We start from the raw sequence: 16,995 nt of genomic DNA, 5'->3' as shown, positions 1-16,995 counted from the left end.
CCTTTTATTTCATTCATATATATCTATATCTATATCTATATCTATATATATATATATATATATATATATATATATATATATATATATATATATATATATATATATATATTAGCTCAAAGAGCCAGCTGCCCAACGTTTCGATATGTTGTACATATCTTTCTCAAGGGAGCCTGTGTTTGAATCAAAACATTGGAGGTATTTATAGGTTTTTGACGGCATGACAACTACTTGTTATTGTTTACATTCAAATCCATGATTTATTCTTACATGATGTAATGGTGTTCTATATATTGTGACATCATTTTCACTTCTATCTTTGAATCTGTATTAATTCCAATTAACACTACTTTATATAAACTTATATTTTTATTATATCATGCAAAGCTGGCTCTGAGGATCAGTCTTGATTTGGCCTCCCCAGCGCATCAGCATGCACAACTTTTGAATGAATTTTGTTTTTTTATTTAAATGTCATATATTTATTGAAGTTAATTAGTTCATTCTTTTCTGTTGAGTCCCGCTGGCATAATCGTGTTCAGTCTATTTATCCATTTACTTTCTTTTATTCTTCTATATGTCGCATTGTGTAATTTGAGCTGTTCTAATACTACAAACTTTACATCATTTATGTCATGTCCTTGACTGGTGAAGTGCTGTACTATTGGTTCATTCATTTTTTTATTTCTAATTAATAAAAGGTGGTTCTGAATTCTTTTATATAAAGTAGTTCCAGTCTCTCCAACATATTTGATTTCATCACATTTTTCACAGGCTATTCCATAAACAACATTGCTATTTTTACAGTAGGTATTAGTTTTTAGTGGATATGTGGTGTTATGTTTAATTATATTTTTACTTTTGTCTATGTATTTACACACTTTACATCTACTGGTGCACATGTTCGTAGAACCTATTTTGTCAATTATTCTTTTATGTTTACTATGAACTAAAATATCACCTAAATTAGCTTCTCTTTTGAATGCTACAACTGGGGCCTTACGAAATACTTTTTTTAATTTTTCTGAATTATGTAGAATCTGCAAGTGTTTCCAAACTATTTTAGAAATATTGGGCAAAAGTTTAGAGTAAGTCATTATTAATGGGACTCTTTTGACCTTTTTATCTCTATTTTTATAATCTAGTAGATCATCTCTTTTTAGTTTATCCACTTTTCTTAACTCCATCTCTATAATTCTTTCTTTGTATCCTCTTTTTAAAGATTTGTTTTTAATACATTTCTTTGTTTTACATAGTCACTTTCTTTTGAGCATATTCTTCATATTCTTATTCCTAGACCCTTTGGGATTGCCCTTTTAGTGTGTATCGGATGTGCAGAGGACATATATATATATATATATATATATATATATATATATATATATATATATATATATATATACACAGTACTGTGCAAAAGTTTTAGGCAGGTGTGAAAAAATGCTGTAAAGTAAGAATGCTTTCAAAAATAGACATGTTAATAGATTATATTTATCAGTTAACTAAATGCAAAGTGAGTGAACAGAAGAAAAATCTAAATCAAATCCATATTTGGTGTGACCACCCTTTGCCTTCAATCACTCGATGTCCATATATTCCCAAACCTGAACAATACAATTGAATCGAAACAAAGTATAATGCCTCAGACGGCTCACTGAACTGCTATTATACACAGAGACTCTCTAGTTTCTTTTCATGCAGATGATCGCGAACACAAACCCCTGTCCCTTCCACCACAGGATCTTTTTTGCTTGTTCCTAAAGGTCCCCCCCTGCAACACTAACAACTGTGCTTTAAGGTTCCCCTTCCTCCATTTTATTTTATTATGACTGGCTTATTTATTTATTAACTAGGTGGGGCTGAGGCCAAGAGATGCATGAAGCACAATTAATATTATTTATTATGGGGTTTAAATCACCATGCTACATTATATATATATAGATATATATGGTAAAACATTGTTGCTAGTAGGAATCAAATATAGTTTTTGAGATGCGTAATGCCCATGTTACAACCCCACACATGTATCATTACAATTAAACCCATAGAATCAAAACTGGTATAATATGGGCTCAAACAAAAATGTTCCTGCAAAGACCTCATATGTGACCATTGTCTGACAAAAAAAGAAAAAACCGCAAAGAGCATCCCTATGCAATAGCCTACCTATACATTTAAAGTAGAAATCATATTTTATAAAGATATGTATGCAAGTATTCTGTGTTTTATGTTTTTCATTTTGTCATGCAATTTAATAATAAAAGTTGGTTTATTAAATGCATTTTGTATGTGCATTTTATGAGTTGTTGTGTATGGAGGAAAAGAGCATGAAAAAATTATGATTTGCAAACAGGGGCCCCTGTTTAATGAATATTTGCGTCAATATTACGGGAGCATTATTTACACTTTAACGCCACCCTCTTTACACTGTATTCAATTGATTTTAGTAATGTTTATAACTTTGATTAAATACCTGTGCAGATCACATGCCAAAGAAGCATTTTGCTTATAGGAAAGTTGTGAAATATTCTCCACTCTCTCTTTTCTAGGCATAGGCTGGAACTTTGTGCCTTGAGGGATGCTATAGCTTCTTACCTCACTTCTGAGAGCAGGTAAGAAATCACCAAAAAGCATTGCCTCAAATACCTAACACGATTTGGTATATATTGTACCTTTTAAAGGTGGAATTGGTGTGTTTAATAAAGATCCATACCGCTTTCAGAATGAGATGCTGTATCTCTGTTGAGCTATCTTGATGATTCATTTAGCGAGTAAGTATTGGGGGGAAAAGGGCAAGCTCAGAACTGATAACAGTTAAAGACATAAGGGAAAACAGACGCTGGGCAATATTACAATTCTAGTACAAGGACCATTTTCAGACTGAAAAGAATGATTATTTTAACTGTATAACTAGAAGAAACAACTGTACAAAGGCAGTATTAAGCACATGCAGCAATGTTTTCATTGATCGTCAAATTATTCCACATTCCATACATGTTCACTGTGTACTAAAAAAAACAAATTGTTATAAATCAAATGTATTTTTCTTTTTCTAGATATGTTTAGTTAGAAATTTATCAGATAGCCAAGTTTGTAATTTAGTGATTTAAGAGAGTGAAAGTATCTTGCAACACTTCAGCCATTAATCAGCTTGCATGCTCTTGAATTTCTGGATCAATGTGATCTACCACACACTACATTTCTCAACAGTATGCACAGGTGTAATCTTCCAGAGCACAGTGTTTTAAAAACCAACATGCCTTTCTAGCAAAATGAATGGCTTGTCTTATGGCATTCTTATTCAGTACGGCTAATTTTTCACACACAACGCCATTTGTAATACAGGTACGCTACATACGGTACCAATTTGACAGTCAGTTAAAAGGTTTTAACAAAAGTAGACCTTGCTTTGTGAAATTGGTCAATGCCGCTGAGTTTACACCAAACATTATTCCAATTTCTTTCAAAAAGTATTTACTGTGCTTTGTAAAGGGTTCAGGTTAATCTTACTGACAACTGTAGATGGATTTGGTTGTGAGGTTAGCCTCTTCCCCTCTCTTCCAGTTAAGCCACATGCTACCTCCTGAGGTATTAATGGGAAACGAAACTCTTCTTTCCTGAACTCAAGTCTTGATCGTCAATGCACCTCTAACTGAAAGTGATGTTATTTTTAAAAAAAACACCATACCATATTGGCTGTAGACTGAGGTTAACAATGCTCCATTGTGCAATTCGAGCAAACAAACTTTTGATGCTCTTCCTGACATAACTTCTGAACCAGTGACAGGATCTATTGACACTTGACCTCTAACAGAGTAACAGTTGACATCCTGTGCTGAAACAAGATTCATGTCAGGAAAAGTATTGAGAGGGCTGTTCAGGTTGCACAATGGATTTCCATCAGCTCACATCAATCACATGAACTGTAAAGATACTGTTAAAAGTAACAGTTATTGAGTCAACATTTGTTCTTAATGTTTTAAACCATCAACAGGGCTTTGAAGTGATAGAAAATGATGGATGCTGATATCAAAAAGCATGCTTGCATTGTCCTTCACCAAATACATTAAAGATAGCATTTTGCAAATAAAGATACTTAAGAAAGTATAATAAGCTTTTTGATCAAAAAGGTCAGCACAGAGGTCTGGAATCATAGTTTGTGTGACAAAATTGGTTGATTTGTTCACCTCATTTGAAATCCCAGTAGTATGGTCCTACCATCTGTTTGCTGCGTATTGTTTATTAAGGATAATTTGGGTTTGTTACAGCCAGAGCTTCAAGCAAGCTCTGGAAGCCTTGCCACAGCTACACAGTGGAGCAGATAAAAAGTAAGAGATTTTTATTGTGGTTACCTACATTTGCAACATCATTTAGGTTTGCCTACATTTGCAACATCATTTACTGTGATAAAGAAGGCAATGGCGTGTGATTCAAGTGAATTATGCAGGGTTTCTGTAATTTATTTACTTTTAATAAATGTAGTATGTTGAATTTTAAGTGGAATCATTAAAAAATCCCATAAACGCTCAAAATCAGGTTTAATATAAGAGCAACAAAGAGCAAATACCTTGTCTAAAATGATCAGATTGAAGATTCAGTCTGTAACTACTGAGTTTAAACAAACAATAAAATATTTGTGTAGGTTCCCAGTGGCTCGCATAGTAAAAGCACTGCCCAGTGGAGTGCAGGGTGAGTCATGTGATTGAGAATCCACTCATTCGTATCTCAGGGGTCCAGAGGGAGGACTGCATTTGGGTAGGGAGGAGAATCGACTGGGGATAGTGCATCTCGTCGAGTTTCAGAGACCCCTACTGTTCAGGCATCCACAAGGCTAGGCAATGTTTTTTGCTTAGGTTCAGCTGGTGAAAAGAGGCGTTTGGGAATGGTTAACATTGATCTTCAGTCCTCTTGATCAATAAGTAGCTTTCAAAAAATATATTTAAATTGGGTAACAAAAAAAGGGTAATTGGCCCAGAAAAACTGAAAGATTACATTAGAACATTTTTATTTTACTATGACTGAAAATGAGATAACCTTTGCATTCTTGACAAACAATGTTTTCTGTATGACTGGTTTGGCTGAGAAATGTACTCTCTTGTTCCCACAGGTTACTGGAAGAACTCTTGAACAAGTTTAAGAGCTGTATGCATTTGCAGCTAAACTGTTTCCAAGCCCCTTCTGTTTGCCCAATAAAAACATAAACCAGAGAGCCTGACCGGGCTGTGTTCACACCGTCACACATGCTAAAATTACATTTCTAGTAAAAACATTTCTGCATAAAAAATCTTAATCTTTGAATTCCTTATCTCTTTGGTATACATTTAAATATATATTTGCAAGTGTACATTATTTAAATGTTGTTTAGCAAGTGGTAATTGTTAAAAATCCATCCTATTGTAGCAACAAGATTCTCATAACAAGAAATATTAAAACATTACCATGATTATTATAATCCTACACTAATAAAAAAAAATTTAAAAAAACATTTTAAGGTTGCTCTATTTATGCTTAGTTTGAACAAACTGGCCAATTACAAATAATGCCTGTAGCAGCAATATCTTAATATAGGCAACAAAATCACTTTGCAGAGGCATCTATACAAAAAAAAACTAAAAAAAAAAACTAAACTACACTAGTCACATTTCTCCCTGCAAACTGTATTATTGGAATATACAATTTAAAAAAAAAAAAAAAAAAGAAAAACAACTTGTTAAAATGATGTATCATTTATGATGTGAGATAACAACAAATTCTGTTGTGTACTACATGAAAGCAAATAAAAATAAATTGAACTTTAAATTGTATTTTATTTAATTTAGATAGTACCAAAATTATTTTTGTAAATCTTACCTTAACATTATCTACTGCACATGAGGCTGGAAGAAGAAAAATCCTAGACTTGTACTGTTCAAGTTGATGTACATTAATGTCCTTCATAGACAAGTAAACCAATTGTACATTTGTGTAATGTATTTGTCACATATACAAGAAGTGATGCAACTTACATGAACATTAATAATACACTGTAAATTTGTTCTTAACCTACTGAAGTTCGCTCTGCCTTTTACATGTATGCTATTTATAAAAGTTCTACCAAATCCCTTGTGAAAATGATAAAATCACTGGGAAAAGTCATTTTGAACTGATTCTTTATAAGAACTGTCGATTCACTGACAAACCCTGAATTACACTTATGTCACCAGATCTTTCCACCTACGCAAACTGGGAAAAGTTATTCAGAATTGGTCAATCCTACAGTGGTTTTGATAGCATTTGAGGTGACTGCAGGGACTGTAAGAAAATACACACATACTGTATACAGAGAAATTGAATGTGTAATGGATGACACATAACCTTATCATTTAAACATGCTATTATAATTTTCAAGCAAAGACATCAACTTATTTAAACTGTAAATGGGTAAGCAACATAAACAATTACACATACTTTAAGCACACCTAAGGTCATGTTTTCAACAAAGACAATATAAAACAGAGTGTGAGAATGCTGCATGCTGATTGGTCCTTCAGTGTTGCAAGCCGTTACAATATCCAGCACAATGTCATGATTAGGAACTACTTGGGAACAAAGGCAAATCACTGCACCTGTGCTAACCACGTATAACTGCGCCACCAACATTATTTGTAGTACATACCAGTCATTTTCTGTAACTTCGGTCAGATCCAGATATTCAGTCTTATTTTCCTCATATTAGTTCGTATCAGCTGTCGTTTTGTGAAACTGACTCTTCATTAATTTTTAACTGGATAGCTGTATATTTTTCGACAATTACCACATGCGATGTCATAACCATCCGATTCTCACCTTTCTTCACTGTCTCTCTTCTCCTTTACTACTGCACACTCACTTTCTTTACAGGTACAAAAAAAAAAAATGTAACATTGATGGGCTAGAATAAACTAGAAATTAAATTTATACCTCAAAAGAAACAAATTGGGCTGTTAAATGCTTAAATGACTGGCTTTCTGAAAAAAAAAAAAATACAATTTGACTTTATATTAATTACTTAATAATGAATAATCTTCATCCCAATAAAGTACCTTAAACTTGTGCGCTGTTTGGTATACCCGAGAGCCAATGGGAGTGATTATTATTATTATTATTATTATTATTATTATTATTATTATTTTATTTTATTTGTTTGTCATCTTGAGTACAATCTTTGATTTGTGACTGATAAAGATGATATCTCTTATACAATAAGAGACACCCTACAAACAATGTATTAGTAGTGCAAAACAGGGTGTGAAACTAGCTTCAGTCATCCATAAAAGTAAGGAACTTGAATATTTGAGTTTTTACTGTTAGTACATGTCTGCTAATGGCACATATTGTGTCTTCACTTGCTATATCAGGAGGGTTGATGCTTCTGACGTTTGCAAAAGGGTATGATATTGTTTTTTGGTTTGTTTTATTGAAGTTTCTGAAATGCATAAAATCATTTTGAAATCTAAATTATTGTCTTAAAAACATTTTAAAGGCAAAGAAATACAATTTATTGACTGCATAGCCTTTTTATTGTTTTATTTTTGTTTTGTTGACTGATTGACAGTTTAATTCATGTGTAAAACGTATCTGAAATTCCAAGTTTTAATATTGCGCAGTTAACTTTATATTAGGACCACAGGGTCCCCAAGTGGCTCATCCAGTTAAAGCGCTGCCGCTGGGAGCGCAGGATGAGACGGCGCCGGTTCGCGTCCAGGCTGTGCAAAGAGGCTGAACTTTGCTGGGGACTCCGAAGGGGGGGTCACATTGGCTCTGACGCTCCCAGGGTGCGGGATGGGAAACCGGCAGGGATTGGTTCTCCTCATCGCACAACAACGAACCCTACTGGCCTGACACTGAGCACATTCAGAGTGGATAAAAAGCAGGGCTGATCTCTGTTTTCTGGGATCGGTAGCCCGCCGACCTCTGCTCTGGATTGCTCAGCATAAAAGTGATTTTGGCTTTAGGCTTGTGAGATCGGAGGATGCTCATACGCCCTCAAAACGTCTGTGCTGTGTGGGGACTCGCTGCGGTGAGGAGAACAATCATAATTGGACATTCCAAATTGGGGGGGGGGGGGGTAAATAAATATAATAATTGGTCACTCTAAATTTAAAAAAATAAATAAATATTAGGGCCACTTTCTTTCTTGGAATGGCATTGCATGACCTTGTTAAAAGTTTTTACTTTCAACCTGGACAATCTGACAGTTTTGACAGTTTTGGTTTTGGTTCCTGTAACTGCCTGTTTATTCCAAGCACCATGCTTCATATAACTTTACACATGAGTCATGAGAAAAGCAATGGTCACACACACACACACACACACACACACACACTTAAAACACCACAGGAGTATTTTTCAACAGAAGGGCCCCATCTCTTTGCTCTGTAAAACGATTGACCTTTAAGTTAATGAATAAATGTACTGAAACACTGGGGTAACCCACAGTTACATAATGAAATTGAGAAGTTAGGTAGATGCTGAGTGCATAACAATAAGTTCATCATCATTACCAAGCCTTGCAACAAAAGGAGAAGTGGGAAGACAAGAAAAACACAATACACATTTTACACTCTAAAATGTACATGAGTTCCAGATCATGCAGTATTTGTACTGGATACGTGCTATCAAGTAGGTCTTGCTGTTATGCGTGTGCAGTTTTAAAGAGATGCAGTGGCTCTCATAAAGAAGCCATGAACAAGGAAACTGTTAAACACTGCCTTATTCAGTGACCAAATACAGTATATGTTTCAGGCAAAACTGCTTTGATTTAAAAGTTTATCTTGTATCTTAACCATTTTAATATATTGTATATGTGGGTTAGTGTGTGTTGTCAGGCCTGCAACAGACAACTCCAATATACAGTGTGGGTTTTTTCAAAATGAACACTTTGCATACAGATGTTACTATTGTAGATAAAATTAATATTTAATCCCAGAGCCAATGAAGAAACAATTGCGAGTAGCGCTTCTTTTTAATACTTATAGATGGCCGATTACATCAGATTCATACGTACAGGAATCTGTTGCATGTTGGTTGTTTATATAGAAATGTCTTTTTCCAGCAATGTTTGCACTTTCCATAGAACTGAAGGGTATTACAATATATATAGATAGATAGATAGATAGATAGATAGATAGATATAGATATATAAACAACAAATTAAAACCGATCAAAGCTTTATTAAAAAAAACAAAAAAACATTATAATATAAGAATGACAGTGAGTGATAAAACCAGTTTGCTTGAAAAAATTAAAAGCACACTGGACATTTCCATCAATGGATTTAGGGTATCTGGATTTATGATGCGATCAGGAACTCCAAGGCAGTGTAAACTGTGCCTGCTACTGTGGTACCTGTACGACTGCTCTTTATGTTAAGCAGTTTTGTGTTATTTATTTTTTTATTTTTTTTACAAGGGATTAATTAAGTTCTGTAACAGCCAAAATAGTTTATGCCAGACTTGTTAGAAAGTCTGTAAGAAAATGGTGCAAATTTGCTTTGGATTTGGTAATACTGTCCTACAATTACGAAATGATACTATGATCATTTCACTGTTATATTAGGACCATAGTTAACTTTTTAAATTGAGAGTTATCAAATGCCTATCGTTAAAGTGTACTGTAGCTACTAATCCTTTCAAATTACTAGTATCTTACCATTAAGGGTCATATATTTCATTAAGTAAACATGTATTTGATTTTTTTCTTTGTGAAAGTGCTAAGTAAAAAATGCCAATTCAAAAACCGTCAAAATCTATCAAGGTAGGAAATCCGACGAATTTAATACCAGCCAAAATTTCCAGTTATATGGTGTGTGTGTGTGTGTGTGTGTGTGTGTGTGTGTGTGTGTGTAAAATTATAAACAATGGCTGGGTTTACATGCACGTGAAAATTGGCTCTACAGTCATGACTGTGTGACGTCAATACATCCTGAAACAGCAAAAGGAGGTCCTTTTGGAAGCGCGACTTTAAGGGCAGGGTCAATCGCTTTCTCACGATAAAAATAGCTGTAAAAAAACATGTAAACCTGAGCAGGAATCTTGCTTGTGGCTCACGAGGTTATAATAAAATAAACATAAAAAAAAAACTAGTGTGTAAACAGGTTTATGTACATACAAAACTGTAAAAACAAAAAGTAGTTTTTAATCTAAAACGAAAGTAACATATGATTTCTCCTGTGTATGTGTGTCACTCGCAGCACATAATCCAAGTTGAGCTGCTTTGCAGTTTTCTGATCAAAATCTCTCTCACTGATATTTTCCCCGGTGCATTTCTTGTACAAAACAAAGGAATTGATGGCTGCTAGGTCCAGTAGAGATAACAGCAGGCTTTTATATATATATATATATATATATATATATATATATATATATATAGTGATAAATTGCCCCCACTTAGGTTCGTTGCCCCTTTACAAATTGACCCAGACACCGAAATTGGGGGTTCAGCGCTTCCGCGCACTTTTAATAATACAAACAGAAACAAAATACAAACCAAAAACAAACACCTAGCTCCTTCGGAGCGCTAACTAAAACTCAGGAACACCTTTCCTATAAAGTGGGACGGCTAAGCCGTTTCCCCACAACACAAAACCCACAGTATTGCCACCCTTAACAACTGCTTGAAAGCAGAGCACACCTTCCTGCCTCCTTCTAGACAGCAGCCGTGAGCAGACTGACTGCACCCCTTATATACCCTGCACCTGGTCCTAATTTAACAATAATTACCAGGTGCAGGGGATAATTAACAATTAACACAATGTGCATTCCGCACATGTTTTTTCTTCATGCAGGGAGGATTAACCCCCTCCCTGCTGTGTTACACTTCCCCCCCCCCCTTAAGTGCACAGCACTGATCGGCCATTCCAAGGCCACATTCTCCCCCCCCCCTTTGAAGTCCGGTGCCCAGAGGAAGGGACCGCGATCCGGCGAGTAGGGACCCAAACGGCTTGCCAGGGGCGACCGACGCATAGGCCGGTAACCTGGACGGTGCAGCAACAGGCAGAGGTGTGAGCCACGGGACCGGCGCAGCGACCTCTGAGAGTCCAGGGGGAACACAGCAGGAGGAAGGGGGAACGCCAGTGACGTCACACGACCGCGTCGTGATGTCTGAGGTTTCAGGGGGAGCGGAGCAAGGGACCAGGTGAGCAACTGTGCCTGGTGGTGCCCCGACCTGGGCACGAGGTTGAGCACAGGGAGGTCCATGCATTCCGGCAGGGTCTCAACAAGCACGGGGCAAGGGACCGTGCCCGGCAGCACCGGACTGGTTTCCAGGGGTGGTGGTCGGGGCAGTGGTGGAGGTGACTCCCTCACCTCCTCTGGTTCCCGAGACGGCAGCTCCAGCCCCTCTGGCTCTTGGGTTGGCAGCTCCACCCCTTCTGGCTCTCGGGACAGCTCCACCCCTTCTGGCTCTTGGGACAGCTGCTCCACCCTCTCTGGCTCTCGGGACGGCTGCTCTACCTCCCATTTCTGGAGCAGCAAGTCCAGCTCTGTAGGCTCCCGCTCCGGCAAGCCTAACTCCACTCTCCACCTCTCGTTCTGCTCCACTTGAGCAGCGGTGTTTCTTTTGATCCTCTCGATCAATTCCTTAAAATCCATTCTTTTACTGGGTCGTAGGGGCGCCCACAGCTTCTGACACCACGTTGTGATAAATTGCCCCCACTTAGGTTCGTTGCCCCTTTACAAATTGACCCAGACACCGAAATTGGGGGTTCAGCGCTTCCGCGCACTTTTAATAATACAAACAGAAACAAAATACAAACCAAAAACAAACACCTAGCTCCTTCGGAGCGCTAACTAAAACTCAGGAACACCTTTCCTATAAAGTGGGATGCCTAAGCCATTTCCCCACAACACAAAACCCACAGTATTGCCACCCTTAACAACTGCTTGGAAGCAGAGCACACCTTCCTGCCTCCTTCTAGACAGCAGCCGTGAGCAGACTGACTGCACCCCTTATATACCCTGCACCTGGTCCTAATTTAACAATAATTACCAGGTGCAGGGGATAATTAACAATTAACACAATGTGCATTCCGCACATGTTTTTTCTTCATGCAGGGAGGATTAACCCCCTCCCTGCTGTGTTACAATATATATATATATATATATATATATATATATATATATATATATATATATATATATATATATATAATATTGTCGGTTATATAGATATATAGAATATTGTAAAAGGCGGTTAATGAAATTTAACTTTCAGATGTTCCACACATACACACACACACAAATATAAATTCTAAGTAGTAAAACTTGTACTTAGTATAAATTATATTTTATATAATTCTGTGTGTGTGTGTGTGTGTGTGTGTGTGTGTGTTGGAAAGGTAACCAGACAAACAAGTAGCTAATGCGTGGTGTAATTCAGAATGTGAGCGACAACACGTGAATTAGTTTCTCTTGTTAAATGTTTTTATCTTCATGGCAACGCATGAAGCTCTCCTCGCGATATTGAGAGGTGTTCTTTTCCTACTTAGGAAGCAGACACCGACATTTAAATATCCCCTCCCCTAAATGACTATGAATTGAGTAATCTGCTTTGGTATGGCCAATTTTTTATTTATTTTTCCTAAATCAGAACTCCATAGCAACGCATTTCCTGAAAAGTATGGCAAACACATTGTGAGGAAAACTGTCATGACTTGTGCATGTAAACACCGCCAATGAGAGATTTGTCACAGTTGTAAGTAAATTCCCCACAACCATCACCTTCGTCTTCCAATCATTTGTAGGGGGGGGTGGCAAAAGTTGTATAATGTAATTCTATTTTTTTATTTCAAAGAATTGAATCTTTGAAATGCAAGAATGTGTTTAACACGCTAATAGAAAATGTTACTGCAATAACGCTTTTTGTGTATGTGTGTGTATATATATATATAGAGAGAGAAATAGATGGGCTTCAGAGAGTTACAGGAAAATAATTCCATCTAGAGTTTATGTGACATCGTAAACTACATGACCGTTAGGTCGAGTGCTTTATAAACTGTCAAAGAAACTCGAGATGGAATTATTTTCATTTGACGCACTGAAGCCCATCTATTATTTTTTATAATACATGGATATTAGTATCTGTAATTAAAAAAAGATAATGAACATAATAACCTAAATTAAGTCAATATTAAAGACTCTTAAATATAATTTCCTTTTTGATAATTCGGGAACGGTTAGTTAAACGAGCTAGATAATGATGGAAAAGGTGTTTCAATGGGGTATGCTTTTATTTTTTAGTCACTGTCAGAGTCGAAGATGATTTGTCTTGTTAGCTTGGTTGGTGCTGCCATTGGTGGAGGATGATTGTAAATCTTCACAGAGACAGATTTGTTAAGTGGCTAAAAACCATGAATTGTGGGTGTTGTTGAGTGATTTAAAACGAGTGGTCGGGTGCACAGGACGTCAAATCCAGGGCGACTTACAATTGTTACAAGATATCACATTATTTTTACATACAATTACGTTATTTTTTTACACATTATTTTTTACATACAATTACCTATTTATACAGTTGGGTTTTTACTGGAGCAATCTAGGTAAAGTACCTTGCTCAAGGGTACAGCAGCAGCGTCCCTCACCTGGGATTGAACCCACGACCGGTCAAGAGTCCAGAGCCCTAACCACTACTCCACACTGCTGGGTCAACGGTCAACTATAATCTCCTATAAATATGTAATTTTGACTACTGCAGTATTATCCCTTTTTTTTCGAATGGCTCAGGATGCAAATATAGCCTTCATCCATGCATATATATATATATATATATATATATATATATATATATATATATATATATATATACATACACACACAGTGCCATGAAAAAGTATTTGCCCCCTGTCTGCTTTTAGATAAAAGGGACCCTGAGTGAACAAATAACACAAAAATTTGATACATATTTCATTTATTTATTAAAGAAAGTTATGCAACACCCAATGCCTCCGTGTGAAAAAGTAATCGTCCCTTTAGACTCAATAACTGGTTACTCCACCTTTAGCAGCAATAACTGCAACCAAACGCTTCCTGTAGTTATTGATTAATCTCTCACAGTGCCGTGGAGGAATTTTTGCCTACTCCTCCATGCAGAACTGCTTCAACTCAGTGACATTTGTGGGTTTTCAAGCATGAACTGCTCGTTTCAGGTCCTGCCACAACATCTCAATGGGGTTTAGGTCTGGACTTTGACTAGGCCATTCCAAAACTTTAAATTTCTTCAACCATTCTGATGTAGACTTGCTTGTGTGTTTCGGATCATTGTCTTGCTGCATGACCCAGCTGCGCTTCAGCTTCAGCACACGGACAGTTGGCCTGACATTCTCCTGTAGAATTCTCTGATACAGAGCAGAATTCATGGTTCCTTCAATGATGGCAAGGCGTCCAGGTCCTGATGCAGCAAAGCATCCCCAAACCATGACACTACCACCACCATGCTTGACCGTTGGTATGAGGTTCTTACTGTGGAATGCAGTGTTTGGTTTTCGCCAGACATAACGGGGCCCATGTCGGCCAAAAAGTTCCACTTTTGACTCATCTGTACATAGAACATTGTTCCAGAACTCCTGAGGATCATCCAGGTGCTTTTTGGCAAATTGAGACGAGCATTCATGTTCTTCTTAGTGATCAATGGTTTCAGCCTTGCTACTCTGCCATGAATCCCATTTTTGCCCAGTGTCTTTCTGATGGTGGAGTCATGAACACTGACCTTAGCCGAGGCAAGAGAGGCCTGCAGATCCCTGGATGTTGTTCTAGGGTTCTTTGTGACTTCCTGGACGATTTTACACCTTGCTCTTGGAGAGATTTTGGCAGGACGGCCACTCCTGGGAAGATTCACTACTGTCCCAAACTTTCTCCATTTGGACAATATGGCTCTGACTGTGGTTCGGTGGAGACCCAGAGCCTTAGAAATGGCTTTGTAACCCTTTCCAGACTGATAGGCATCAACAACTTTTTTCCAGAGGTCTTCAGGAATTTATTTTGTTTGTGGCATGATGTGCCTCTAGAACCTGTGTGCTGACAACTTCACTCTGATGGTAAGGGCCAAAGTTAGTCAGATTTATATTGGGCAGGGCTGGCCCAAATCAGGCCTGGTTGTTAACCAAAGTACTCAAACAGCTGACCCTAATTATCCCTTTAATTGGGTTGAGTTAACTAGGGGGAGGCAATAACTTTTTCACACCTGAAGATTGCATGTTTGATTACCTTGCACACCAAACAAATGAAAGAAGCACCAAACTTTGGTGTAATTTTTTATCTCAGAGTCCCTCTATATACTACTACAACCCACAAAAAAATCTGACCAAATACAATGTGAAAAATGTGCAAAAATGCAGAAAATCAGACAGGGGGCAAATACTTTTTCACGGCACTGTAGGTATCGGTCGGCATGGGTTGAAAATCTGAAACCAGGTACCCGCCCTGAAAAATACCCGGGTACCCGGATCTTTTTCGGGTAACGATTTAAAAAAAAAAAAAAAAAAAATCACATATATTAATGTTTTAAGTGCAGGATACATATTTAAATACTATATAGTACACATACATGTAGTCCCTTAAGATCTGTAGACTTGTGTAACCTTTTTCAGTACTGGAAATATCAAAATAATAATAATAATAATAATACCTTCATTGCTCATTTCTTGTAAAGACTGAATTTTGTTCATCGCAGTTTTCTTTTGAAACCTCCAAACACATGAAAATAATTTGTTATTTTAATCATCTTGGTTTGATAAGTTTTCACGTTTATTTTTTATAGTCAAACTTTAGGAATTTCTGGTGGCACACGTGCGCCTAAATTAAAATTTACGTTCGGACCACCACATTTTTAGTCGCATGTGTGACAATATAAAGCCTTGTACAGTATGACACTAGTACAGTTTGTTTCGGTGTATAAAATATACCGTTACGAAACCACTTTCTGTCCTAACTCACTTTTCAATACCGGTACAGTGCCGATAGCTTTGCGATATATCTGTCCACATTCACGTATGTTTAAATTGACAGTGTTTGGGTTCTGAACTCGTTTCCATGATGACCGCTTTCCAGAGGCCTTGTTGATCTCTTCAACCCTCTCATACCAGAGCAAAGATCCATTTCACCTGAAGATTAAACCAAAATATCCATCCACATCTCTCCCCCAAGTGGCACCGCTTATTTTGGCATTTTTTGGTGTAACCGTGATAAAGGTACTGCAGCTCACTGTAAAATGTAAAGCTGTTTAAAGTATTTAAACTATAAAGCAAGACGTGCACGTGCTTCAGAATATTAACTTAAACGTATCGATACTTTGTCGGTTTACCTATCCACACTTAAGCTGTTCTGAGTCGTATTGAAACAGAACCATACGAAACCTGCTCTTTTTTGAGTTTCGTACCGATACAGTTATATCGGTATGACACCGATAAGAACTGCAGTCTGGACAGATGTTTTGGTACAGTACCGCAACTATACCAGTATAAAAATGCTAGTGTGAACAGAGCATTAGTCACACTGTAGAGCCCTGTTGTTATGTTGTTTTGTTTCCAATTTAGTTCTTGAGAATAGTCGTCGCAGTTCTTATTGAGGTGTACTTGCCACTCGCTGTGTCATTGTTTTCTGTAAAACATTGATATCCTGTCAGTTAAGAAAAGGCTTATGCAAAAGCTTGTTTTGTCTTATTACACAGGCCAGAGACCCGCGCTTACAACTGTATTGTCATATTTTGTACATTTTCTTTAGATTCTCAAATTAACAAAATCGAAACCCAGATAGTAAAAAGAGACCTGGGTAGCGTTGGGTAATTTAAAACCCAGGTTTTACCTGGGTTTTCGGGTAACCATGTCAACCTCTATATATATATAATCGGGACCGATCCAGACTTTCATGAAGGGGGGATACCTGATACGAAACATACAGTTGAAATAAACAATATTTTGACATTTTTTAATGACAACCCCCCCCCAGCCCCCACCCCCCCCCCCCCCCCCCCCCCCCCCCCCCCCGC

General features: G+C 37.2%; 1 protein-coding gene across 2 annotated transcripts in view; it reads left to right on the top strand.

Moving 5' to 3' along the window:
- Nucleotides 1-5,796, top strand: part of LOC117399860 (exocyst complex component 2-like) — a 179,089-nt gene extending 173,293 nt beyond the window's left edge. Inside the window, exons 26-28 of one of the 2 annotated variants that reach the window (XR_009328500.1) lie at nucleotides 2,547-2,609; nucleotides 4,266-4,325; nucleotides 5,105-5,796. Coding sequence is in view for 1 of the 2 variants with exons in the window: in XM_059022619.1 (XP_058878602.1) it covers nucleotides 2,553-2,609; nucleotides 4,266-4,325; nucleotides 5,105-5,198 (211 nt within the window). In the remaining variant the exon portion in view is untranslated. The remainder of the gene's footprint in view (nucleotides 1-2,546; nucleotides 2,610-4,265; nucleotides 4,326-5,104) is intronic. The other variant, XM_059022619.1, reaches the window with a different exon arrangement.
- Nucleotides 5,797-16,995: the final 11,199 nt, after the last annotated feature.

Source organism: Acipenser ruthenus, chromosome 4 (assembly GCF_902713425.1).
Source record: "Acipenser ruthenus chromosome 4, fAciRut3.2 maternal haplotype, whole genome shotgun sequence".
Taxonomy (NCBI): Eukaryota; Metazoa; Chordata; class Actinopteri; order Acipenseriformes; family Acipenseridae; genus Acipenser; species Acipenser ruthenus.
The sequence above is the reverse complement of the archived record's forward strand: the minus strand, read 5'-3'. Positions and strand labels throughout refer to the sequence as shown.